The following is a 25,764-nucleotide window of genomic DNA, read 5'->3' on the forward strand; positions in this document are numbered from 1 at the left end:
TCTAACAACCCCAGGGCTCCATATGAATAGGCTAGTCCAACAACCCCAGGGCTCCATATGAATAGGCTAGTCCAACAACCCCAGGGCTCCATATGAATAGTCTAGTCCAACAACCCCAGGGCTCCATATGAATAGTCTAGTCTAACAACCCCAGGGTTCCATATGAATAGGCTACTCCAGCAACCCCAAGGCTCAAAATGAATAGTCTACTCTAACAACCCCAAGGCTCCATATGAATAGGCTAGTCCAACAACCCCAGGGCTCCATATGAATAGGCTAGTCCAACGACCCCAGGGCTCCATATGAATAGGCTAGTCTAACAACCCCAGGGCTCCATATGAATAGGCTAGTCCAACAACCCCACGGCTCCATATGAGTAGGCTAGTCCAACAACCCCAAGGCTCCATATGAATAGGCTAGTCCAACAACCCCAGGGCTCCATATGAATAGGCTAGTCCAACAACCCCAAGGCTCCATATGAATAGGCTAGTCCAACAACCTCAGGGCTCCATATGAATAGGCTAGTCCAACAACCCCAGGGCTCCATATGAATAGGCTAGTCCAACAACACCAGGGCTCCATATGAATAGGCTAGTCTAACAACCCCAGGGCTCCATATGAATAGTCTAGTCTAACAACCCCAAGGCTCCATATGAATAGGCTAGTCCAACAACCCCAGGGCTCCATATGAATAGGCTAGTCCAACAACCCCAAGGCTCCATATGAATAGTCTAGTCTAACAACCCCAGGGCTCCATATGAATAGGGTAGTCCAACAACCCCAAGGCTCCATATGAATAGGCTAGTCCAACAACCCCAAGGCTCCATATGAATAGGCTAGTCCAACAACCCCAAGGCTCCATATGAATAGGCTAGTCCAACAACCCCAGGGCTCCATATGAATAGGCTAGTCCAACAACCCCAAGGCTCCATATGAATAGGCTAGTCCAACAACCCCAAGGCTCCATATGAATAGGCTAGTCCAACAACCCCACGGCTCCATATGAATAGGCTAGTCCAATAACCCCAGGGCTCCATATGAGTAGGCTAGTCCAACAACCCCAAGGCTCCATATGAACAGGCTAGTCTATCAACCCCAGGGCTCCATATGAATAGGCTAGTCCAACAACCCCAAGGCTCCATATGAATAGGCTAGTCCAACAACCCCAGGGCTCCATATGAATAGGCTAGTCCAACAACCCCAGGGCTCCATAAGAATAGGCTAGTCCAACAACCCCAGAGCTCCATGTGAATAGGCTAGTCCAACAACCCCAGGGCTCCATATGAATAGGCTATTCCAACAACCCCAAGGCTCCATATGAATAGACTAGTCCAACAACCCCAGGGCTCCATATGAATAGGCTAGTCCAATAACCCCACGGCTCCATATGAATAGGCTAGTCCAACAACCCCAGGGCTCCATATGAGTAGGCTAGTCCAACAACCCCAGGGCTCCATATGAATAGGCTAGTCTATCAACCCCAGGGCTCCATATGAATAGGCTAGTCCAACAACCCCAAGGCTCCATATGAATAGGCTAGTCCAACAACCCCAGGGCTCCATATGAATAGGCTAGTCCAACAACCCCAGGGCTCCATATGAATAGGCTAGTCCAACAACCCCAGGGCTCCATATGAATAGGCTAGTCCAACAACCCCAGGGCTCCATATGAATAGGCTAGTCCAACAACCCCAAGGCTCCATATGAATAGGCTAGTCCAACAACCCCAGGGCTCCATATGAATAGGCTAGTCTATCAACCCCAGGGCTCCATATGAATAGGCTAGTCCAACAACCCCAGGGCTCCGTATGAATAGGCTAGTCCAACAACCCCAGGGCTCCATATGAATAGGCTAGTCCAACAACCCCAAGGCTCCATATGAATAGTCTAGTCTAACAACCCCAAGGCTCCATATGAATAGGCTAGTCTATCAACCCCAGGGCTCCATATGAATAGGCTAGTCCAACAACCCCAAGGCTCCATATGAATAGGCTAGTCCAACAACCCCAAGGCTCCATATGAATAGGCTAGTCCAACAACCCCAGGGCTCCATATGAATAGGCTAGTCCAACAACCCCAGGGCTCCATATGAATAGGCTAGTCCAACAACCCCAAGGCTCCATATGAATAGGCTAGTCCAACAACCCCAGGGCTCGATATGAATAGGCTAGTCTATCAACCCCAGGGCTCCATATGAATAGGCTAGTCCAACAACCCCAGGGCTCCATATGAATAGGCTAGTCCAACAACCCCAGGGCTCCATATGAATAGGCTAGTCCAACAACCCCAAGGCTCCATATGAATAGTCTAGTCTAACAACCCCAGGGCTCCATATGAATAGGCTAGTCCAACAACCCCAAGGCTCCATATGAATAGGCTAGTCCAACAACCTCAGGGCTCCATATGAATAGGCTAGTCCAACAACCCCAGGGCTCCATATGAATAGGCTAGTCCAACAACACCAGGGCTCCATATGAATAGGCTAGTCTAACAACCCCAGGGCTCCATATGAATAGTCTAGTCTAACAACCCCAAGGCTCCATATGAATAGGCTAGTCCAACAACCCCAGGGCTCCATATGAATAGGCTAGTCCAACAACCCCAAGGCTCCATATGAATAGTCTAGTCTAACAACCCCAGGGCTCCATATGAATAGGGTAGTCCAACAACCCCAAGGCTCCATATGAATAGGCTAGTCCAACAACCCCAAGGCTCCATATGAATAGGCTAGTCCAACAACCCCAAGGCTCCATATGAATAGACTAGTCCAACAACCCCAGGGCTCCATATGAATAGGCTAGTCCAATAACCCCACGGCTCCATATGAATAGGCTAGTCCAACAACCCCAGGGCTCCATATGAGTAGGCTAGTCCAACAACCCCAGGGCTCCATATGAATAGGCTAGTCTATCAACCCCAGGGCTCCATATGAATAGGCTAGTCCAACAACCCCAAGGCTCCATATGAATAGGCTAGTCCAACAACCCCAGGGCTCCATATGAATAGGCTAGTCCAACAACCCCAGGGCTCCATATGAATAGGCTAGTCCAACAACCCCAGGGCTCCATATGAATAGGCTAGTCCAACAACCCCAGGGCTCCATATGAATAGGCTAGTCCAACAACCCCAAGGCTCCATATGAATAGGCTAGTCCAACAACCCCAGGGCTCCATATGAATAGGCTAGTCTATCAACCCCAGGGCTCCATATGAATAGGCTAGTCCAACAACCCCAGGGCTCCGTATGAATAGGCTAGTCCAACAACCCCAGGGCTCCATATGAATAGGCTAGTCCAACAACCCCAAGGCTCCATATGAATAGTCTAGTCTAACAACCCCAAGGCTCCATATGAATAGGCTAGTCTATCAACCCCAGGGCTCCATATGAATAGGCTAGTCCAACAACCCCAAGGCTCCATATGAATAGGCTAGTCCAACAACCCCAAGGCTCCATATGAATAGGCTAGTCCAACAACCCCAGGGCTCCATATGAATAGGCTAGTCCAACAACCCCAGGGCTCCATATGAATAGGCTAGTCCAACAACCCCAAGGCTCCATATGAATAGGCTAGTCCAACAACCCCAGGGCTCGATATGAATAGGCTAGTCTATCAACCCCAGGGCTCCATATGAATAGGCTAGTCCAACAACCCCAGGGCTCCATATGAATAGGCTAGTCCAACAACCCCAGGGCTCCATATGAATAGGCTAGTCCAACAACCCCAAGGCTCCATATGAATAGTCTAGTCTAACAACCCCAGGGCTCCATATGAATAGGGTAGTCCAACAACCCCAAGGCTCCATATGAATAGGCTAGTCCAACAACCCCAAGGCTCCATATGAATAGGCTAGTCCAACAACCCCAAGGCTCCATATGAATAGGCTAGTCCAACAACCCCAGGGCTCCATATGAATAGGCTAGTCCAACAACCCCAAGGCTCCATATGAATAGGCTAGTCCAACAACCCCAGGGCTCCATATGAATAGGCTAGTCCAACAACCCCAGGGCTCCATATGAATAGGCTATTCCAACAACCCCAAGGCTCCATATGAATAGACTAGTCCAACAACCCCAAGGCTCCATATGAATAGGCTAGTCCAATAACCCCACGGCTCCATATGAATAGGCTAGTCCAACAACCCCAGGGCTCCATATGAGTAGGCTAGTCCAACAACCCCAGGGCTCCATATGAATAGGCTAGTCTATCAACCCCAGGGCTCCATATGAATAGGCTAGTCCAACAACCCCAAGGCTCCATATGAATAGGCTAGTCCAACAACCCCAGGGCTCCATATGAATAGGCTAGTCCAACAACCCCAGGGCTCCATATGAATAGTCTAGTCTAACAACCCCAAGGCTCCATATGAATAGGCTAGTCTATCAACCCCAGGGCTCCATATGAATAGGCTAGTCCAACAACCCCAAGGCTCCATATGAATAGGCTAGTCCAACAACCCCAAGGCTCCATATGAATAGGCTAGTCCAACAACCCCAGGGCTCCATATGAATAGGCTAGTCCAACAACCCCAGGGCTCCATATGAATAGGCTAGTCCAACAACCCCAGGGCTCCATATGAATAGGCTAGTCCAACAACCCCAAGGCTCCATATGAATAGGCTAGTCCAACAACCCCAGGGCTCGATATGAATAGGCTAGTCTATCAACCCCAGGGCTCCATATGAATAGGCTAGTCCAACAACCCCAGGGCTCCATATGAATAGGCTAGTCCAACAACCCCAGGGCTCCATATGAATAGGCTAGTCCAACAACCCCAAGGCTCCATATGAATAGTCTAGTCTAACAACCCCAGGGCTCCATATGAATAGGGTAGTCCAACAACCCCAAGGCTCCATATGAATAGGCTAGTCCAACAACCCCAAGGCTCCATATGAATAGGCTAGTCCAACAACCCCAAGGCTCCATATGAATAGGCTAGTCCAACAACCCCAGGGCTCCATATGAATAGGCTAGTCCAACAACCCCAAGGCTCCATATGAATAGGCTAGTCCAACAACCCCAAGGCTCCATATGAATAGGCTAGTCCAACAACCCCACGGCTCCATATGAATAGGCTAGTCCAACAACCCCAGGGCTCCATATGAGTAGGCTAGTCCAACAACCCCAAGGCTCCATATGAACAGGCTAGTCTATCAACCCCAGGGCTCCATATTAATAGGCTAGTCCAATAACCCCAAGGCTCCATATGAATAGGCTAGTCCAACAACCCCAGGGCTCCATATGAATAGGCTAGTCCAACAACCCCAGGGCTCCATATGAATAGGCTAGTCCAACAACCCCAGAGCTCCATATGAATAGGCTAGTCCAACAACCCCAGGGCTCCATATGAATAGGCTAGTCCAACAACCCCAGGGCTCCATATGAATAGGCTATTCCAACAACCCCAAGGCTCCATATGAATAGACTAGTCCAACAACCCCAAGGCTCCATATGAATAGGCTAGTCCAATAACCCCACGGCTCCATATGAATAGGCTAGTCCAACAACCCCAGGGCTCCATATGAGTAGGCTAGTCCAACAACCCCAGGGCTCCATATGAATAGGCTAGTCTATCAACCCCAGGGCTCCATATGAATAGTCTAGTCTAACAACCCCAGGGCTCCATATGAATAGGCTAGTCCAACAACCCCAGGGCTCCATATGAATAGGCTAGTCCAACAACCCCAGGACTCCATATGAATAGGCTAGTCCAACAACCCCAGGGCTCCATATGAATAGTCTAACAACCCCAGGGCTCCATATGAATAGGCTAGTCCAACAACCCCAGGGCTCCATATGAATAGTCTAGTCTAACAACCTCAGGGCTCCATATGAATAGTCTAGTCTAACAACCCCAGGGCTCCATATGAATAGGCTAGTCCAACAACCCCAAGGCTCCATATGAATAGGCTAGTCCAACAACCCCAGGGCTCCATATGAATAGTCTAGTCCAACAACCCCAGGGCTCCATATGAATAGTCTAGTCTAACAACCCCAGGGCTCCATATGAATAGGCTAGTCCAACAACCCCAGAGCTCCATATTAATAGGCTAGTTCAACAACCCCAGGGCTCCATATGAATAGTCTAGTCCAACAACCCCAGGGCTCCATATGAATAGTCTAGTCTAACAACCCCAGGGTTCCATATGAATAGGCTACTCCAACAACCCCAAGGCTCCATATGAATAGTCTAGTCTAACAACCACAAGGCTCCATATGAATAGGCTAGTCCAACAACCCCAGGGCTCCATACGAATAGGCTAGTCCAACGACCCCAGGGCTCCATATGAATAGGCTAGTCTATCAACCCCAGGGCTCCATATGAATAGGCTAGTCCAACAACCCCACGGCTCCATATTAGTAGGCTAGTCCAACAACCCCAAGGCTCCATATGAATAGGCTAGTCCAGCAACCCCAGGGCTCCATATGAATAGGCTAGTCCAACAACCCCAAGGCGCCATATGAATAGGCTAGTCCAACAACCCCAGGGCTCCATATGAATAGGCTAGTCCAACAACCCCAAGGCTCCATATGAATAGGCTAGTCCAACAACCCCAGGGCTCCATATGAATAGGCTAGTCCAACAACCCCAAGGCTCCATATGAATGGTCTAGTCCAACAACCCCAGGGCTCCATATGAATAGTCTAGTCTAACAACCCCAGGGCTCCATATGAATAGGCTAGTCCAACAACCCCAGGGCTCCATATGAATAGGCTAGTCTAACAACCCCAGGGCTCCATATGAATAGGCTAGTCCAACAACCCCAAGGCTCCATATGAATAGTCTAGTCTAACAACCCCAGGGCTCCATATGAATAAGCTAGTCCAACAACCCCAGGGCTCCATATGAATAGGCTAGTCTAACAACCCCAGGGCTCCATATGAATAGGCTAGTCCAACAACTCCAGGGCTCCATATGAATAGGCTAGTCCAACAACCCCAGGGCTCCATATGAATAGGCTAGTCCAACAACCCCAAGGCTCCATATGAATAGGCTAGTCCAACAACCCCAGGGCTCCATATGAATAGGCTAGTCTAACAACCCCAAGGCTCCATATGAATAGTCTAGTCTAACAACCCCAGGGCTCCATATGAATAGGCTAGTCCAACAACCCCAGGGCTCCATATGAATAGGCTAGTCCAACAACCCCAGGGCTCCATATGAATAGGCTAGTCCAACAACCCCAGGGCTCCATATGAATAGTCTAGTCCAAAAACCCCAGGGCTCCATATGAATAGGCTAGTCCAACAACCCCAGGGCTCCATATGAATAGGCTAGTCTAACAACCCCAGGACTCCATATGAATAGTCTAGTCTAACAACCCCAGGGCTCCATATGAATAGGCTAGTCGAACAACCCCAAGGCTCCATATGAATAGGCTAGTCCAACAACCCCAGGGCTCCATATGAATAGTCTAGTCCAACAACCCCAGGGCTCCATATGAATAGTCTAGTCTAACAACCCCAGGGCTCCATATGAATAGGCTAGTCCAACAACCCCAGGGCTCCATATGAATAGGCTAGTCCAACAACCCCAGGGCTCCATATGAATAGTCTAGTCCAACAACCCCAGGGCTCCATATGAATAGTCTAGTCTAACAACCCCAGGGTTCCATATGAATAGGCTACTCCAGCAACCCCAAGGCTCAAAATGAATAGTCTACTCTAACAACCCCAAGGCTCCATATGAATAGGCTAGTCCAACAACCCCAGGGCTCCATATGAATAGGCTAGTCCAACGACCCCAGGGCTCCATATGAATAGGCTAGTCTAACAACCCCAGGGCTCCATATGAATAGGCTAGTCCAACAACCCCACGGCTCCATATGAGTAGGCTAGTCCAACAACCCCAAGGCTCCATATGAATAGGCTAGTCCAACAACCCCAGGGCTCCATATGAATAGGCTAGTCCAACAACCCCAAGGCTCCATATGAATAGGCTAGTCCAACAACCTCAGGGCTCCATATGAATAGGCTAGTCCAACAACCCCAGGGCTCCATATGAATAGGCTAGTCCAACAACACCAGGGCTCCATATGAATAGGCTAGTCTAACAACCCCAGGGCTCCATATGAATAGTCTAGTCTAACAACCCCAAGGCTCCATATGAATAGGCTAGTCCAACAACCCCAGGGCTCCATATGAATAGGCTAGTCCAACAACCCCAAGGCTCCATATGAATAGTCTAGTCTAACAACCCCAGGGCTCCATATGAATAGGGTAGTCCAACAACCCCAAGGCTCCATATGAATAGGCTAGTCCAACAACCCCAAGGCTCCATATGAATAGGCTAGTCCAACAACCCCAAGGCTCCATATGAATAGGCTAGTCCAACAACCCCAGGGCTCCATATGAATAGGCTAGTCCAACAACCCCAAGGCTCCATATGAATAGGCTAGTCCAACAACCCCAAGGCTCCATATGAATAGGCTAGTCCAACAACCCCACGGCTCCATATGAATAGGCTAGTCCAATAACCCCAGGGCTCCATATGAGTAGGCTAGTCCAACAACCCCAAGGCTCCATATGAACAGGCTAGTCTATCAACCCCAGGGCTCCATATGAATAGGCTAGTCCAACAACCCCAAGGCTCCATATGAATAGGCTAGTCCAACAACCCCAGGGCTCCATATGAATAGGCTAGTCCAACAACCCCAGGGCTCCATAAGAATAGGCTAGTCCAACAACCCCAGAGCTCCATGTGAATAGGCTAGTCCAACAACCCCAGGGCTCCATATGAATAGGCTATTCCAACAACCCCAAGGCTCCATATGAATAGACTAGTCCAACAACCCCAGGGCTCCATATGAATAGGCTAGTCCAATAACCCCACGGCTCCATATGAATAGGCTAGTCCAACAACCCCAGGGCTCCATATGAGTAGGCTAGTCCAACAACCCCAGGGCTCCATATGAATAGGCTAGTCTATCAACCCCAGGGCTCCATATGAATAGGCTAGTCCAACAACCCCAAGGCTCCATATGAATAGGCTAGTCCAACAACCCCAGGGCTCCATATGAATAGGCTAGTCCAACAACCCCAGGGCTCCATATGAATAGGCTAGTCCAACAACCCCAGGGCTCCATATGAATAGGCTAGTCCAACAACCCCAGGGCTCCATATGAATAGGCTAGTCCAACAACCCCAAGGCTCCATATGAATAGGCTAGTCCAACAACCCCAGGGCTCCATATGAATAGGCTAGTCTATCAACCCCAGGGCTCCATATGAATAGGCTAGTCCAACAACCCCAGGGCTCCGTATGAATAGGCTAGTCCAACAACCCCAGGGCTCCATATGAATAGGCTAGTCCAACAACCCCAAGGCTCCATATGAATAGTCTAGTCTAACAACCCCAAGGCTCCATATGAATAGGCTAGTCTATCAACCCCAGGGCTCCATATGAATAGGCTAGTCCAACAACCCCAAGGCTCCATATGAATAGGCTAGTCCAACAACCCCAAGGCTCCATATGAATAGGCTAGTCCAACAACCCCAGGGCTCCATATGAATAGGCTAGTCCAACAACCCCAGGGCTCCATATGAATAGGCTAGTCCAACAACCCCAGGGCTCCATATGAATAGGCTAGTCCAACAACCCCAAGGCTCCATATGAATAGGCTAGTCCAACAACCCCAGGGCTCGATATGAATAGGCTAGTCTATCAACCCCAGGGCTCCATATGAATAGGCTAGTCCAACAACCCCAGGGCTCCATATGAATAGGCTAGTCCAACAACCCCAGGGCTCCATATGAATAGGCTAGTCCAACAACCCCAAGGCTCCATATGAATAGTCTAGTCTAACAACCCCAGGGCTCCATATGAATAGGGTAGTCCAACAACCCCAAGGCTCCATATGAATAGGCTAGTCCAACAACCCCAAGGCTCCATATGAATAGGCTAGTCCAACAACCCCAAGGCTCCATATGAATAGGCTAGTCCAACAACCCCAGGGCTCCATATGAATAGGCTAGTCCAACAACCCCAAGGCTCCATATGAATAGGCTAGTCCAACAACCCCAAGGCTCCATATGAATAGGCTAGTCCAACAACCCCAGGGCTCCATATGAATAGGCTAGTCCAACAACCCCAGGGCTCCATATGAATAGGCTAGTCCAACAACCCCAGGGCTCCATATGAATAGGCTAGTCCAACAACCCCAAGGCTCCATATGAATAGGCTAGTCCAACAACCCCAGGGCTCGATATGAATAGGCTAGTCTATCAACCCCAGGGCTCCATATGAATAGGCTAGTCCAACAACCCCAGGGCTCCATATGAATAGGCTAGTCCAACAACCCCAGGGCTCCATATGAGTAGGCTAGTCCAACAACCCCAGGGCTCCATATGAATAGGCTAGTCTATCAACCCCAGGGCTCCATATGAATAGGCTAGTCCAACAACCCCAAGGCTCCATATGAATAGGCTAGTCCAACAACCCCAGGGCTCCATATGAATAGGCTAGTCCAACAACCCCAGGGCTCCATATGAATAGGCTAGTCCAACAACCCCAGGGCTCCATATGAATAGGCTAGTCCAACAACCCCAGGGCTCCATATGAATAGGCTAGTCCAACAACCCCAAGGCTCCATATGAATAGGCTAGTCCAACAACCCCAGGGCTCAATATGAATAGGCTAGTCTATCAACCCCAGGGCTCCATATGAATAGGCTAGTCCAACAACCCCAGGGCTCCATATGAATAGGCTAGTCCAACAACCCCAGGGCTCCATATGAATAGGCTAGTCCAACAACCCCAAGGCTCCATATGAATAGTCTAGTCTAACAACCCCAAGGCTCCATATGAATAGGCTAGTCTATCAACCCCAGGGCTCCATATGAATAGACTAGTCCAACAACCCCAAGGCTCCATATGAATAGGCTAGTCCAACAACCCCAGGGCTCCATATTCAGTTGTATCCAGTGATGACAGAGAGCGTCCTGATTAATATGCAGAACAGATACTTTCATCCACAGCCTGACAGATACACGGATGATTACCTAACTCATTATTCTCTTTGTGCCCATTCAGGGATAATCACCCCCATTCGGATGTCCTATTGAGAATCACGGTGTCTGTGACACAACTTAAACCCTATTACCTATGTAGTGCACTACAAGCCCTATGGACCCTGGTCAAAATAATGCACTTTATAGGGAACAAGGTACCATTTGGTACTCAGTGTGTGTCTCTTTCAGTCATTGTTTCGCCAGGAGGAAGCCTAATTCTACTTTGTGGTGTGGACATGGTGCTCGAACAAGAAGTATATATTACATTTTACAATATCATCATTTACTTGATACAGTATGTGAAGTGGATAATCCTGATAATAACTATCCAGTAGTTTTCCATCAGCTGCTGATGTCACCTTGATATAGTTTTCTATGAGCTGCTGATGTCACCTTGATAGAGTTTTCTATCAGCTGCTGATGAGACATTGATATAGTTTTCTATGAGCTGCTGATGAGACATTGATATAGTTTTCTATCAGCTGCTGATGTCACCTTGATATAGTTTTCTATGAGCTGCTGATGTCACCTTGATAGAGTTTTCTATGAGCTGCTGATGTCACCTTGATATAGTTTTCTGTATCAAGACATTTTGGTGAAGTGCTAACGGTTTTAAAACACTTAAGGATCGTCCCCTTTTTTTCCAGTTTTCGTCTACAATGACATACCCACATCTAACTGTCTGTAGCTCAGGCCCTGAAGCACGGATATGCATATAGTTGGTACCATTTGAAAATAAACACTTTGAAGTTTGTGTAAATGTGAAAGGAATGTAGGCGAATATAACACAATAGATCTGGTAAAAGATAATACAAAGAAAAAAACAACTGATTTTAATTTTTTTGTACCGTCATCTTTGAAATGCAAAACAAAGGCCATAATGTATTATTCTAGCCCAGGTGAAATGTAGGTATTGGCCACTAGATGGCAGCAGTGTGTGTGCAACGTTTTAGACTGATCCAAATAACCATTGTATTTCTGTTCCAAATTTTGTTTCAAGACTGTCCAATTGTGCCTCATTTGTTTATTAACAACTTTTAATGTTCAATTGTGCACTCTCCTCAAACAATAGCATGGTATTCTTTCACTGTAATAGCTACTGTAAATTGGACAGTGCAGTTAAATTAACATGAATTTAAGCTTTCTGCCCATATCAGATATGTCTATGTCCTGGGAAATGTTCTTGTTACTTACAACCTCATGCTAATCGCATTAGGCTACGATAGCTCAACCGTCCCGCAGAGGACCCACCAATCCTGAATAAGTTTAAAGTCTCCCCACTTTAAAGTCATCCACCCAGGAGAAGCGATGAGAGGAGAGGAGAGGAGGGTTTAGCATATAGACAGAACAACTATTCTGCATGGGTTTGTGTACCCTAGAACAGTGATAATAACAGAAGTAGGGTTGTATGTGTGGTTAAGGTCATCAAATTGTTGTAAAAGGGAACCAGGCAGGATGGGGATGAGGAGCAAGACAAAACGGGAGAGAGAGACAAGACTGTGATAACTGAGTCCAGGAGGAGAGGGGCAGAGAGGGAGAAGAGTGAGGATTGTCCCAGCCATTAGATATAAAGTACACATGAATTATGTTGGAGTCTTTATCTGGAGAGGAAGAGAGGACAGGCACACTTGGGGTGTCCAGAGGGCGAGGTTCGGTAGACCTGTACACCACAGTCCTTGTTAAGAGCACTATAGATGACGGTAGAAAACACTCTCTGTCCATCTCTCTCTGTGCCCCCCTCTCTCTCCTTTTTTCTCTCTGTGCCCCCCTCTCTCTCCATCTCTCTCTCTGCGCCCCCCTCTCTCTCCATCTCTCTCTCTGTGCCCCCCTCTCTCTCCATCTCTCTCTCTGTGCCCCCTCTCTCTCCATCTCTCTCTCTGTGCCCCCCTCTCTCTCCATCTCTCTCTCTGTGCCCCCCTCTCTCTCCATCTCTCTCTCTGTGCCCCCCCTCTCTCTCCATCTCTCTCTCTGTGCCCCCCTCTCTCTCCATCTCTCTCTCTGTGCCCCCCCTCTCTCTCCATCTCTCTCTCTTTGCCCCCCTCTCCATCTCTCTCTCTGTGCCCCCCTCTCTCTCCAACTCTCTCTCTGCGCCCCCCTCTCTCCATCTCTCTCTCTGTGCCCCCCTCTCTCTCCATTTCTCTCTCTGTGCCCCCCTCTCCATCTCTCTCTCTGTGCCTCCCCTCTCCATCTCTCTCTCTGTGCCCCCTCTCTCTCCATCTCTCTCTCTGCACCCCCTCTCCATCTCTCTCTCTGTGCCCCCCTCTCTCTCCATTTCTCTCTCTGTGCCCCCCCTCTCCATCTCTCTCTCTGCACCCCCTCTCCATCTCTCTCTGTGCCTCCCCTCGCTCCATCTCTCTCTGCGCCCCCCTCTCTTCATCTCTCTCTGTGCCCCCCCTCTCCATCTCTCTCTCTGCACCAACTCTCCATCTCTCTCTGTGCCTCCCCTCGCTCCATCTCTCCCTGTGCCCCTCTTCTCTCATCTCTCTCTCTGCACCCCCTCTCCATCTCTCTCTCTCTGCACCCCCTCTCCATCTCTCTCTGTGCCTCCCCTCGCTCCATCTCTCTCTGCGCCCCTCTTCTCTTCATCTCTCTCTGCGCCCCCCCTCTCTCTCCATCTCTCTCTCAGCCTCCCCTGAAAAAAAGTATTTATAATAATAATAATAAAAATAAACATTAATAATAGTAATCATAATAATAATCTAGATAATAATAATTATAATAACAATAATAATAGTAATAACAATAATAACAACAATAATAATAATAATAATAAAAATAAACATTAATAATAGCTAACTGAGGATAATGAGGCCCCCTGAGGATAATGAGGCCCCGTGAGGATAATGAGGCCCCCTGAGGATAATGAGGCCCCGTGAGGATAATGAGGCCCCCTGAGGATAATGAGGCCCCCTGAGGATAATGAGGCCCCGTGAGGATAATGAGGCCCCCTGAGGATAATGAGGCCCCGTGAGGATAATGAGGCCCCCTGAGGATAATGAGGCCCCCTGAGGATAATGAGGCCCCATGAGGATAATGAGGCCCCCATGAGATTAATGAAGATATCATGAGGATAATAAGAGACCAAATTTATGGTTTTAGCCAGACAAAAAATATAAAGTTTTGAAGGAAGTGACAATGTAAAAAAGGTTTATAGGTACCATTTCCCTGATCTTGGCCGTCTCACAGATGACAGTTGGAACAGGTCTCTTTGTTGATGTCGCGTTTGACGTTGACTGTGAGTTTGTGTGGCCTCAGCTCAGCCTATCAGAAAACCGGTAGAGGGACCGGTAGGGTCCTGGTAGGGGGACCGGCCCATCCGCCACTGATCATCCAAAGGCTCATTATAGATTAGTATAACGGAAACATTTGATTGGTTGATTAAACCCATCTTAACAGGCCCGTGGGCCCGCCGGCCATGTTAACTTTTTCATTGCTGCATTTTTACATAATTTTTTTTTATTTGTGTGTGTCAATTTTGACCAGCCCACCCAACTGGTCTAGCCCATCTGCCATTTTCCAGAATTGCCAGATGGCAAATCCACCCCTGCCCCTCCCTTCCCTCCCCTTCCCTCCAGTCTCCCTCACCCCTGCCCCCTCCTTTCCCTCCCCTTCCCTCCAGTCTCCCTCACCCCTGCCCCCTCCTTTCCCTCCCCTTCCCTCCAGTCTCCCTCACCCCTGCCCCCTCCTTTCCCTCCCCTTCCCTCCAGTCTCCCTCACCCCTGCTCCTTCCTTTCCCTCCCCTTCCCTCCAGTCTCCCTCACCCCTGCCCCCTCCCTTCCCTCCCCTTCCCTCCAGTCTCCCTCACCCCTGCCCCCTCCTTTCCCTCCCCTTCCCTCCAGTCTCCCTCACCCCTGCCCCCTCCCTTCCCTCCCCTTCCCTCCAGTCTCCCTCACCCCTGCCCCCTCCTTTCCCTCCCCTTCCCTCCAGTCTCCCTCACCCATGCCTCCTTCCTTTCTCTCCCCTTCCCTCCAGTCTCCCTCACCCATGCCTCCTTCCTTTCTCTCCCCTTCCCTCCCCTTCCCTCCAGTCTCCCTCACCCCTGATCAGAATCCATCAAAGCTGAAAACTAGTCGGCAGGACATCAATGGGAACTCCGGCAGCGCTTAGACGTGTCAGCGCCTTTATCATATTAACAACAACAGCATGCCTTATAGGCTACACAGGGAACACACAGCTACAGCCCAACATTCAAACACCTTCTGAAGGACTTACTCCAGACACTCCATGTCAACATACAGCCTGGACAACACCCTGGCTTAAATCAGGTTCAGTGTTTTAGGAACAACATGTCTGTCTCCCCCCCCTGCCACTCTGCTGCCCTCCACCTTCACAAACAGCAACTGAAGTGGATTAAGAGAGATTGGGGGAGGACATGAGGAGATGTGGGGGAGGAGGTGAGGGAGGAGGTGAGAGGAGGTGGAGGGGTGGAGGTGAAGGGGAGGTAGAGGGGGGGTGAGAGGAGGTATAGGAGAGGAGGTATAGGGGAAGAGGTGAGAGGAGGTGGAGGTGAAGGGGAGGTATAGGGGAGGAGGTGAGAGGAGGTGGGGGAGGAGGTGGGAGGAGGTGGGGGAGGAGGTGAGAGGAGGTGGGGGAGGAAGTGAGAGGAGGTGAGAGGAGGTGGGGGAGGAGGTGAGAGGAGGTGGGGGAGGAAGTGAGAGGAGGTGGGGGAGGAGGTGAGAGGAGGTATAGGGAAGGAGGTGAGAGGAGGTGGGGGAGGAAGTGAGAGGAGGTGGGGGAGGGGGTGAGAGGAGGTGGGGGGAGGTAGAGAGGAGGTGGGGGAGGAAGTGAGAGGAGGTGGGGGAGGAGGTGAGAGGAGGTGGGGGAGGAAGTGAGAGGAGGTATAGGGGAGGAAGTGAGAGGAGGTGGGGGAGGAAGTGAGAGGAGGTGGGGGAGGAGGTGAGAGGAGGTGGAGGAGGAGGTGAGAGTAGGTGGGGGAAGCTACTGTCTCAGCAGATAGTGTTATGACTGCTGGGCTGGGGCAAGGAGAGGACGGGAGAAGGGTGTTGAGAGTTACACATGGCAAGTATAAAAGCCGCTGCCGACCTACGGTGTGTGTGTGTGTGTGTGTGTGTGTGTGTGTGTGTGTGTGTGTGTGTGTGTGTGTGTGTGTGTGTGTGTGTGTGTGTGTGTGTGTGTGTGTGTGTGTGTGTGTGTGTGTGTGTGTGTGTGACTCAGAGGAAGAGAGATACTAGGGGTTGGTCCAGCTAACATTCTTGCGAACAACTATTTAATTAAATCATCCTGTCGCCCTCAGCCTTTGATCTTAACACATATGTAACATATACCATACAGTATATAAAATATACGATACAATATGTAACATATACCATATAGTACTTAACATATAACATATAATATGTAACATTTACCGAATACATTTTATCTCTCTGTCTCTCTTCCCTCTCTCTGTCTCTCCCTCTCGCTTCTCTCTCTCTCTCTCTCTCTCTCTCTCTCTCTCTCTCTCTCTCTCTGTCTCTCTCTCTCTCTTCCCTCTCTCTCTCTCTCTCTCTCTCTCTCTCTCTCTCTCTCTCTCTCTCTCTCTCTCTCTCTCTCTCTCTCTCTCTCTCTCTCTCTCTCTCTCTCTCTCTCTCTCTCTCTCTCTCTCTCTGTCTCTCTCTCTCTCTCTCTCTCTGTCTCTCTCTCTCTCTCTCTCTCTCTCTCTCTCTCTGAATGGACACCTACATGGTTTATTCTACTACAGGTAGAAGTGTTTAGATTGTGAGGACATTGGACATAAGTGACAGTCGTGCAGGCACATGGAGCGGGGCGAGCAGGACTCTGTCTGGCTCCAGATCTGAGAGCGGGCCAGGGGTTTCCGGCCTCCGCCACGGGTCCAGACTCAACTCCAACCATTGGAATGGCAAGGTTCGGTCGTCCATACTGTGAATGTTAATATAGCCAAGTTCACCATGTTGGTGAGCTCAGTGGCAGGCGTGATAGTCACTGAGCTCCCTGCAGTGGTTACCGAGGGCAGATGTAACACTGACTCCGAAGCTGATACGCGTGTCTCACAGACAACGAAGAATGATGCACCCAGTATAATTACAGACACACAGGGTGATGTGCCCAGTATAATTACAGACACACAGGGTGATGTTCCCAGTATAATTACAGACACACAGGGTGATGTGCCCAGTATAATTACAGACACACAGGGTGATGTGTCCAGTATAATTACAGACACACAGGGTGATGTGCCCAGTATAATTACAGACACACAGGGTGATGTGCCCAGTATAATTACAGACACACAGGGTGATGTTCCCAGTATAATTACAGACACACAGGGTGATGTGCCCAGTATAATTACAGACACACAGGGTGATGTGCCCAGTATAATTACAGACACACAGGGTGATGTGCCCAGTATAATTACAGACACACAGGGTGATGTGCCCAGTATAATTACAGACACACAGGGTGATGTGCCCAGTATAATTACAGACACACAGGGTGATGCGCGGTCTCCAGATTCCTTGGAGCTTCTCAATGAGAATGGAGGAAGAGATTGTCAAATTGTCTGATACCCCATCAATGAAGATGTAGCACATCAGGGTCCCAGTCAGGGTTGGGGATTAACAGATTACATGTAAGGGATTACAAAATAACAGTAATGTGTTACGTTACCAGCAAAAATATTGTAATCAGATTACAAATACTTTTGAAAAAGTAAATTATTTCTTTGAGGATTCAGAAAGGATGTTTGTGAAAACAAATCTTTGACATTTCTCTGTTTTCTCAATGACATTAAAATCAGAAATGAAAAAATGTGCAAGTTTAAGTTTGCTCCACCTGAGCGAGTCTGACCACCAATCAGAGTCCACTCTGATGACACACCAAATGATGACCACCAATCAGAGACCACTATGATGACACACCAAATGATGACCACCAATCAGAGTCCACTCTGATGACACACCAAATGATGACCACCAATCAGAGACCACTCTGATGACACACCCAATGATGACCACCAATCAGAGTCCACTCTGATGACACACCAAATGATGACCACCAATCAGAGTCCACTCTGATGACACACCAAATGATGACCACCAATCAGAGTCCACTCTGATGACACACCAAATGATGACCACCCATCAGAGTCCACCTTGATGACACACCAAATGATGAACACCAATCAGAGTCCACTCTGATGACACACCAAATGATGACCACCAATCAGAGTCCACTCTGATGACACACCAAATGATGACCACCAATCAGAGTCCACCTTGATGACACACCAAATGATGAACACCAATCAGAGTCCACTCTGATGACACACCAAATGATGAACACCAATCAGAGTCCACTCTGATGACACACCAAATGATGACCACCAATCAGAGACCACTATGATGACACACCAAATGATGACCACCAATCAGAGTCCACTCTGATGACACACCAAATGATGACCACCAATCAGAGACCACTCTGATGACACACCCAATGATGACCACCAATCAGAGTCCACTCTGATGACACACCAAATGATGACCACCAATCAGAGACCACTCTGATGACACACCAAATGATGACCACCAATCAGAGACCACTCTGATGACACACCCAATGATGACCACCAATCAGAGTCCACTCTGATGACACACCAAATGATGACCACCAATCAGAGTCCACTCTGATGACACACCAAATGATGACCACCAATCAGAGACCACTCTGATGACACACCCAATGATGACCACCAATCAGAGTCCACTCTGATGACACACCCAATGATGACCACCAATCAGAGTCCACTCTGATGACACACCCAATGATGACCACCAATCAGAGTCCACTCTGATGACACACCAAATGATGACCACCAATCAGAGACCACTCTGATGACACACCCAATGATGACCACCAATCAGAGTCCACTCTGATGACACACCAAATGATGACCACCAATCAGAGTCCACTCTGATGACACACCAAATGATGACCACCAATCAGAGTCCACTCTGATGACACACCAAATGATGACCACCAATCAGAGTCCACTCTGATGACACACCAAATGATGACCACCAATCAGAGTCCACTCTGATGACACACCAAATGATGACCACCAATCAGAGTCCACTCTGATGACACACCAAATAATGACCACCAATCAGAGACCAATATGATGACACACCCAATGATGACCACCAATCAGAGTCCACTCTGATGACACACCCAATGATGACCACCAATCAGAGTCCACTCTGATGACACACCCAATGATGACCACCAATCAGAGTCCACTCTGATGACACACCAAATGATGACCACCAATCAGAGTCCACTCTGATGACACACCAAATAATGACCACCAATCAGAGACCAATATGATGACACACCCAATGATGACCACCAATCAGAGTCCACTCTGATGACACACCCAATGATGACCACCAATCAGAGACCACTCTGATGACACACCAAGGTTACAGTCCAAGCTTTGTCTTCCAATGGTGCGACTGCTGTCGGCATCCAAAGATTATCCAATTTGAATAAACGTTTGGAGGTCAGGATGACAGCAGTGGTGTTGTCTACGGCGATACGGATATCACTTATTATTGATATCTACATAGAGCATTAATGTAAATCACACTGCCTCTCATTTAGCTGTTTGCCCCTTACGGATTGTGGTTGTTGTGGACGGCTGTTCACAAATTTAAATGTGTTTTTGAAACCAATAATGATTGAGTTCAAGAAGGTTAAACTGCCTATTAATCATTGTTTTTGAAACTAGCCAGTGAAAAATGCTATCTTGCAACAGCTGTATAGTGTGGATCCCAGCCTATAGAATAACAGCTGCATAGTGTGGATCCCAGCCTATAGAATAACAGCTGCATAGTGGGGATCCCAGCCTATAGAATAACAGCTGCATAGTGTGGATCCCAGCCTATAGAATAACAGCTGCATAGTGTGGATCCCAGCCTATAGAATAACAGCTGCATAGTGTGGATCCCAGCCTATAGAATAACAGCTGCATAGTGTGGATCCCAGCCTATAGAATAACAGCTGCATAGTGTGGATCCCAGCCTATAGAATAACAGCTGCATAGTGTGGATCCCAGCCTATAGAATAACAGCTGCATAGTGGGGATCCCAGCCTATAGAATAACAGCTGCATAGTGTGGATCCCAGCCTATAGAATAACAGCTGCATAGTGTGGATCCCAGCCTATAGAATAACAGCTGCATAGTGTGGATCCCAGCCTATAGAATAACAGCTGCATAGTGTGGATCCCAGCCTATAGAATAACAGATGTATGGTATGGATCCCAGTCTATAGAATAACAGCTGCATAGTGTGGATCCCAGCCTATAGAATAACAGCTGCATAGTGGGGATCCCAGCCTATAGAATAACAGCTGCATGGTGTGGATCCCAGCCTATAGAATAACAGCTGCATTGTGTGGATCCCAGCCTATAGAATAACAGCTGCATAGTGTGGATCCCAGCCTATAGAATAACAGCTGCATAGTGGGGATCCCAGCCTATAGAATAACAGCTGCATAGTGTGGATCCCAGCCTATAGAATAACAGCTGCATAGTGTGGATCCCAGCCTATAGAATAACAGCTGCATAGTGTAGATCCCAGCCTATAGAATAACAGCTGCATAGTGGGGATCCCAGCCTATAGAATAACAGCTGCATAGTGTGGATCCCAGCCTATAGAATAACAGCTGCATAGTGTGGATCCCAGTCTATAGAATAACAGCTGCATAGTGAGGATCCCGGCCTATAGAATAACAGCTGTATAGTGTGGATCCCAGCCTATAGAATAACAGCTGCATAGTGTGGATCCCAGCCTATAGAATAACAGCTGCATAGTGTGGATCCCAGCCTATAGAATAACAGCTGCATAGTGTGGATCCCAGTCTATAGAATAACAGCTGCATAGTGAGGATCCCAGCCTATAGAATAACAGCTGTATAGTGTGGATCCCAGCCTATAGAATAACAGCTGTATAGTGAGGATCCCAGCCTATAGAATAACAGCTGCATAGTGTGGATCCCAGCCTATAGGATAAAAGTGGGGCTAAAATATATAATTTATTCATATTGTTGTAATTCATTAGAAAGCGATGGGTTAGAAGAAGCCTACCTTACCAACAAATAAAATAAAATGTACCATCCATACATGTCCGGCTATGTAAACTTTAACATTGATTTATCCTGCAATAGATGTCGTTCAATTGGTAACATACGTTGGTGTCTTCTTCTAAACGCCTCTTAAGGGGAAAGTCATCTAAAAGTAACTGAATGTAATCAGATTACATTATCGAGTTTGGGTAATCCACAAGTTACTTTGCTGATGACAGTTTTTGGACAGGTAACTAGTAAGGGATTACATTTAGAAAGTAACCTACAAAACCCTGGTCCCAGTCAGGTTCACTAAGACATCAGTGGGTTTTGATAAAGTTATTCAGAGGAGGCATGGAGTCTGAATGGGCATGGTGCAGGAGGGGGGGGTTGGAGTCTGAATGGACATGGTGCAGGAGGGGGGGGTTGGAGTCTGAATGGGCATGGTGCAGGAGGGGGGGTTGGAGTCTGAATGGGCATGGTGCAGGAGGGGGGGTTGGAGTCTGAATGGGCATGGTGCAGGAGGGGGGGGTTGGAGTCTGAATGGACATGGTGCAGGAGGGAGGGTTGGAGTCTGAATGGGCATGGTGCAGGAGGGGGGGGTTGGAGTCTGAATGGGCATGGTGCAGGAGGGGGGGTTGGAGTCTGAATGGACATGGTGCAGGAGGGGGGGTTGGAGTCTGAATGGGCATGGTGCAGGAGGGGGGGGTTGGAGTCTGAATTGACATGGTGCAGGAGGGGGGGTTGGAGTCTGAATGGGCATGGTGCAGGAGGGGGGGTTGGAGTCTGAATGGGCATGGTGCAGGAGGGGGGGTTGGAGCCTGAATGGGCATGGTGCAGGAGGGGGGGTTGGAGTATGAATGGGCATGGTGCAGGAGGTGGGGTTGGAGTCTGAATGGGCATGGTGCAGGAGGGGGGGGTTGGAGTCTGAATGGGCATGGTGCAGGAGGGAGGGGTTGGAGTCTGAATGGGCATGGTGCAGGAGGGGGGGTTGGAGTCTGAATGGGCATGGTGCAGGAGGGGGGGTTGGAGTCTGAATGGGCATGGTGCAGGAGGGGGGGTTGGAGTCTGAATGGGCATGGTGCAGGAGGGGGGGGTTGGAGTCTGAATGGGCATGGTGCAGGAGGGGGGGGTTGGAGTCTGAATGGGCATGGTGCAGGAGGGGGTTTGGAGTCTGAATGGGCATGGTGCAGGAGGGGGGGTTGGAGTCTGAATGGGCATGGTGCAGGAGGGGGGGTTGGAGTCTGAATGGGCATGGTGCAGGAGGGTGGGTTGGAGTCTGAATGGACATGGTGCAGGAGGGGGGGTTGGAGTCTGAATGGGCATGGTGCAGGAGGGGGGGTTGGAGTCTGAATGGGCATGGTGCAGGAGAGGGGGGTTGGAGTCTGAATGGGCATGGTGCAGGAGGGGGGGTTGGAGTCTGAATGGGCATGGTGCAGGAGGGGGGGGGGTGGAGTCTGAATGAGCATGGTGCAGGAGGGGGGGTTGGAGTCTGAATGGGCATGGTGCAGGAGGTGGGGTTGGAGTCTGAATGGGAATGGTGCAGGAGGGGGGGTTGGAGTCTGAATGGGCATGGTGCAGGAGGGGGGGGTTGGAGTCTGAATGGGCATGGTGCAGGAGAGGGGGGTTGGAGTCTGAATGGGCATGGTGCAGGAGGGGGGGTTGGAGTCTGAATGGGCATGGTGCAGGAGGGGGGGTTGGAGTCTGAATGGGCATGGTGCAGGAGGGGGGGTTGGAGTCTGAATGGGCATGGTGCAGGAGGGGGGGTTGGAGTCTGAATGGGCATGGTGCAGGAGGGGGGGTTGGAGTCTGAATGGGCATGGTGCAGGAGGGGGGGTTGGAGTCTGAATGGGCATGGTGCAGGAGGGGGGGGGTTGGAGTCTGAATGGGCATGGTGCAGGAGGGGGGGTTGGAGTCTGAATGGGCATGGTGCAGGAGGGGGGGTTGGAGTCTGAATGGGCATGGTGCAGGAGGGGGGGTTGGAGTCTGAATGGGCATGGTGCAGGAGGGGGGGTTGGAGTCTGAATGGGCATGGTGCAGGAGGGGGGGTTGGAGTCTGAATGGGCATAGTGCAGGAGGGGGGGTTGGAGTCTGAATGGGCATGGTGCAGGAGGGGGGGTTGGAGTCTGAATGGGCATGGTGCAGGAGGGGGGGTTGGAGTCTGAATGGGCATGGTGCAGGAGGGGGGGTTGGAGTCTGAATGGGCATGGTGCAGGAGAGGGGGGTTGGAGTCTGAATGGGCATGGTGCAGGAGGGGGGGTTGGAGTCTGAATGGGCATGGTGCAGGAGGGGGGGTTGGAGTCTGAATGGGCATGGTGCAGGAGGGGGGGTTGGAGTCTGAATGGGCATGGTGCAGGAGGGGGGGGTTGGAGTCTGAATGGGCATGCATCACAGGGGGATTTATTTCCCTTATTTCCCTGGTCTGTTACCTCTGTTGGGTTTCGTGCTTTCCTTTTCATGTCTTTTCATGGAGGCTTTTAGAGTGCTCTCTTTCAACACAAATGGAGAAGAGACATGCAGTGGTTCATCCTTTAAACGTTTTGAGCTTATACCCCGACCGTTAGTGGTAGATGGTGACAGATTTTGGTATTTTTGCGTCATTCTGGCAACAATGGATGACACTTACATAACGTGCCATAGAATTTTGTGGCACGCCTGCAAGTTGTGCTGCTTTACACTGCAACTTTTAAAGGAAGACCCACTGTATGAGGGCTGTAGAGTACGAGTTCATTAAGCATCAACTTTTAAAGGAAGATCTACTGTATGAGGGCTGTAGAGTACGAGTTCATTAAGCATCAACTTTTAAAGGAAGATCTACTGTATGAGGGCTGTAGAGTACGAGTTCATTAAGCATCAACTTTTAAAGGAAGTGTTTTAAATGTGTGTTTCTTACAGGAGACCCACAGTAATAGTGGTAATGTTGGGCACGGAGGGGGAGTATTTCCCTAGTCATGGGTCTCGTATAAGTACAGGAGTAGCAGTTCTGTTCTCATCAGATGGTGAAGTCTATCTACCTCAGAGGTGGAGAAGGGCTGGGTGTTAGTGGTGCAGGTAGAAATAGGGTTTTTTACCTTTACCTTTGTTAATGTCTATGATCCCAGTAGGGGGGGCTAGATAGATGTACTGTAATGGGGGGGGGGGGGGGGACTGTACATCAGACTACATCCACATTCATGGGTGGTTTTAACCAATATGTTGAAACAGTATGGAGCTAGTTGATGTAGAGGAGCTATACATGGGTGAAGGTAGTCGAGGGGAGGATTAGTGCAGGAAGGCTAGATAGGATCTATGTCATTAAGGACAGCTGTAACAGGGTTCTGGACTCCTAGTGGTTTATCAGGATCTATGTCAGTAAGGACAGCTGTAACAGGGTTCTGGACTCCTAGTGGTTTATCAGGATCTATGTCAGTAAGGACAGCTGTAACAGGGTTCTGGACTCCTAGTGGTTTATCAGGATCTATGTCAGTAAGGACAGCTGTAAGGACAGCTGTAACAGGGTTCTGGGGTCCTAGTGGTTTATCAGGATCTATGTCAGTAAGGACAGCTGTAACAGGGTTCTTGGGTCCTAGTGGTTTATCAGGATCTATGTCATTAAGGACAGCTGTAACAGGGTTCTGGGGTCCTAGTGGTTTATCAGGATCTATGTCAGTAAGGATAGCTGTAACAGGGTTCTGGGGTCCTAGTGGTTTATCAGGATCTATGTCATTAAGGACAGCTGTAACAGGGTTCTGGGGTCCTAGTGGTTTATCAGGATCTATGTCAGTAAGGACAGCTGTAACAGGGTTCTGGGGTCCTAGTGGTTTATCAGGATCTATGTCATTAAGGACAGCTGTAACAGGGTTCTGGGGTCCTAGTGGTTTATCAGGATCTATGTCAGTAAGGACAGCTGTAACAGGGTTCTGGGGTCCTAGTGGTTTATCAGGATCTATGTCAGTAAGGACAGCTGTAACAGGGTTCTGGACTCCTAGTGGTTTATCAGGATCTATGTCAGTAAGGACAGCTGTAACAGGGTTCTGGGGTCCTAGTGGTTTAATTGGATCTATGTCATTAAGGACAGCTGTAACAGGGTTCTGGACTCCTATTGGTTGATCAGGATCTATGTCAGTAAGGACAGCTGTAACAGGGTTCTGGGGTCCTAGTGGTTTATCAGGATCTATGTCATTAAGGACAGCTGTAACAGGGTTCTGGGGTCCTAGTGGTTTATCAGGATCTATGTCAGTAAGGACAGCTGTAACAGGGTTCTGGACTCCTAGTGGTTTATCAGGATCTATGTCAGTAAGGACAGCTGTAACAGGGTTCTGGACTCCTAGTGGTTTATCAGGATCTATGTCAGTAAGGATAGCTGTAACAGGGTTCTGGACTCCTAGTGGTTTATCAGGATCTATGTCAGTAAGGACAGCTGTAACAGGGTTCTTGGGTCCTAGTGGTTTATCAGGATCTATGTCAGTAAGGACAGCTGTAACAGGGTTCTTGGGTCCTAGTGGTTTATCAGGATCTATGTCATTAAGGACAGCTGTAACAGGGTTCTGGGGTCCTAGTGGTTTATCAGGATCTATGTCAGTAAGGATAGCTGTAACAGGGTTCTGGGGTCCTAGTGGTTTATCAGGATCTATGTCATTAAGGACAGCTGTAACAGGGTTCTGGGGTCCTAGTGGTTTATCAGGATCTATGTCAG

At 49.0% G+C, this 25,764-nt stretch overlaps 2 protein-coding genes across 2 annotated transcripts in view; both read right to left on the bottom strand.

Moving 5' to 3' along the window:
- The window catches only part of LOC139539723 (ciliary neurotrophic factor receptor subunit alpha-like), a 688,039-nt gene that overhangs the window by 404,958 nt on the left and 257,317 nt on the right, over positions 1–25,764 (bottom strand). The window lies entirely within an intron of this gene.
- LOC139567701 (uncharacterized) lies at positions 21,429–23,438 on the bottom strand. The gene has a single exon (XM_071389130.1). The coding sequence runs from the start codon at positions 23,436–23,438 to the stop codon at positions 21,429–21,431; it is 2,010 nt and encodes a 669-aa protein (XP_071245231.1).

This window comes from Salvelinus alpinus, chromosome 1 (assembly GCF_045679555.1).
Source record: "Salvelinus alpinus chromosome 1, SLU_Salpinus.1, whole genome shotgun sequence".
Classification (NCBI taxonomy): Eukaryota; Metazoa; Chordata; class Actinopteri; order Salmoniformes; family Salmonidae; genus Salvelinus; species Salvelinus alpinus.

Coding starts and splice junctions, on each gene's coding strand:
- LOC139567701 (XM_071389130.1), bottom strand. CDS start 23,438: ATGCCCATTCAGACTCCAACCCCCCCTCCTGCACCATGCCCATTCAGA.